A 1,055-nucleotide genomic window follows, 5' to 3' on the forward strand; every position below is an offset into this window, starting at 1 on the left:
TTTGTATTATTAGAGTTAAGATACTCACAGGAATCCTCATCTTAATTTGATAGGCACCTACCAGTTGCAATGTGATAAATGTGGTTAAGTTTACATCTTTATTCATTCCCTCTTAAAATGGAGTCCAAGATTATTGTATAGTAACTAATCATTCTTTCCTTAAATTTCAGGACTAATTGTACATGAAGGTGCATCAGTTTACAGAGTGTTTAAGCGCTGGAGGGCTGTTAATCTTCACTGGGATGTATTAAATTATGATAAAGCTACAGACATAGAAGAGAGCAATCGAGGAGCGTCTTCACCGGGTAGGACATTGTGGTTACCACTAACTGCATTTAGAAACAGAAATTTAATTCATCCAACACAGCTAACCTCTCCAAGATTTCAGTGTGGCTATGTATTGCTGCATCTGTTCAATCGAATGAGACCTCATGAGGATTCATCAGAAGATAACAGTTCTGGAGAGGTTGTGATGAGAGTGACCTCAGTGTAAAGATAACGCTCACTGTGCTACATAAATAAGGATAATGTGCCCTGGACTTTACAGTACTCCAGAATGTAGTTGCAGTGAATGGTGATACCATAGCACTTCTAAAAATATTTACAACTTTTAAAACATTTAATGCTTTTTATATGATCAGTTGACTTGCAAATACATTTTTCTGAAAAAGTTGTTGCTTGCTTTTTTATAGTCTGGTATATTACATAGTTTGGTCAATTTGTACTTGAAATTTATAAAAATATAATTTAACTCTCATTGCCTTGAATAACGAGGAAATCAATCTTTTAAGCCAAAAATATCTGTCATAGCATTAAGTGTATTTTTTCAATCTATATAGTTTTTCAAATGCATAAGTTGAGGAAAATAGTGACTGGTATCTCTGTGATTAACTCTAGGTATACGTAAGTGCGTCATTTAATATATTAACTATATAGCGCTTCAGTCACATTTCAGAAAGATTATATATAGGGGCTCGTAGAAGATGGACTCACTGTTCACGCGCCCCCTTTGTCTCTGAGCGTAGTGTAGCAGGCTCTCCTCATCTAGTGTCCTC

The 1,055-nt window shown here is 35.4% G+C and overlaps 1 protein-coding gene across 1 annotated transcript in view; it reads left to right on the plus strand.

Moving 5' to 3' along the window:
- Window positions 1–633, plus strand: part of MARCHF11 (membrane associated ring-CH-type finger 11) — a 47,011-nt gene extending 46,378 nt beyond the window's left edge. Inside the window, exon 4 of the mRNA XM_074945014.1 lies at window positions 171–633. Coding sequence (XP_074801115.1) covers window positions 171–493 — 323 coding nt within the window. The 3' untranslated portion in view covers window positions 494–633. The remainder of the gene's footprint in view (window positions 1–170) is intronic.
- The last annotated feature ends 422 nt before the right edge of the window (window positions 634–1,055 follow it).

The sequence above is a fragment of the Natator depressus genome, chromosome 2 (genome assembly GCF_965152275.1).
Source record: "Natator depressus isolate rNatDep1 chromosome 2, rNatDep2.hap1, whole genome shotgun sequence".
Classification (NCBI taxonomy): Eukaryota; Metazoa; Chordata; order Testudines; family Cheloniidae; genus Natator; species Natator depressus.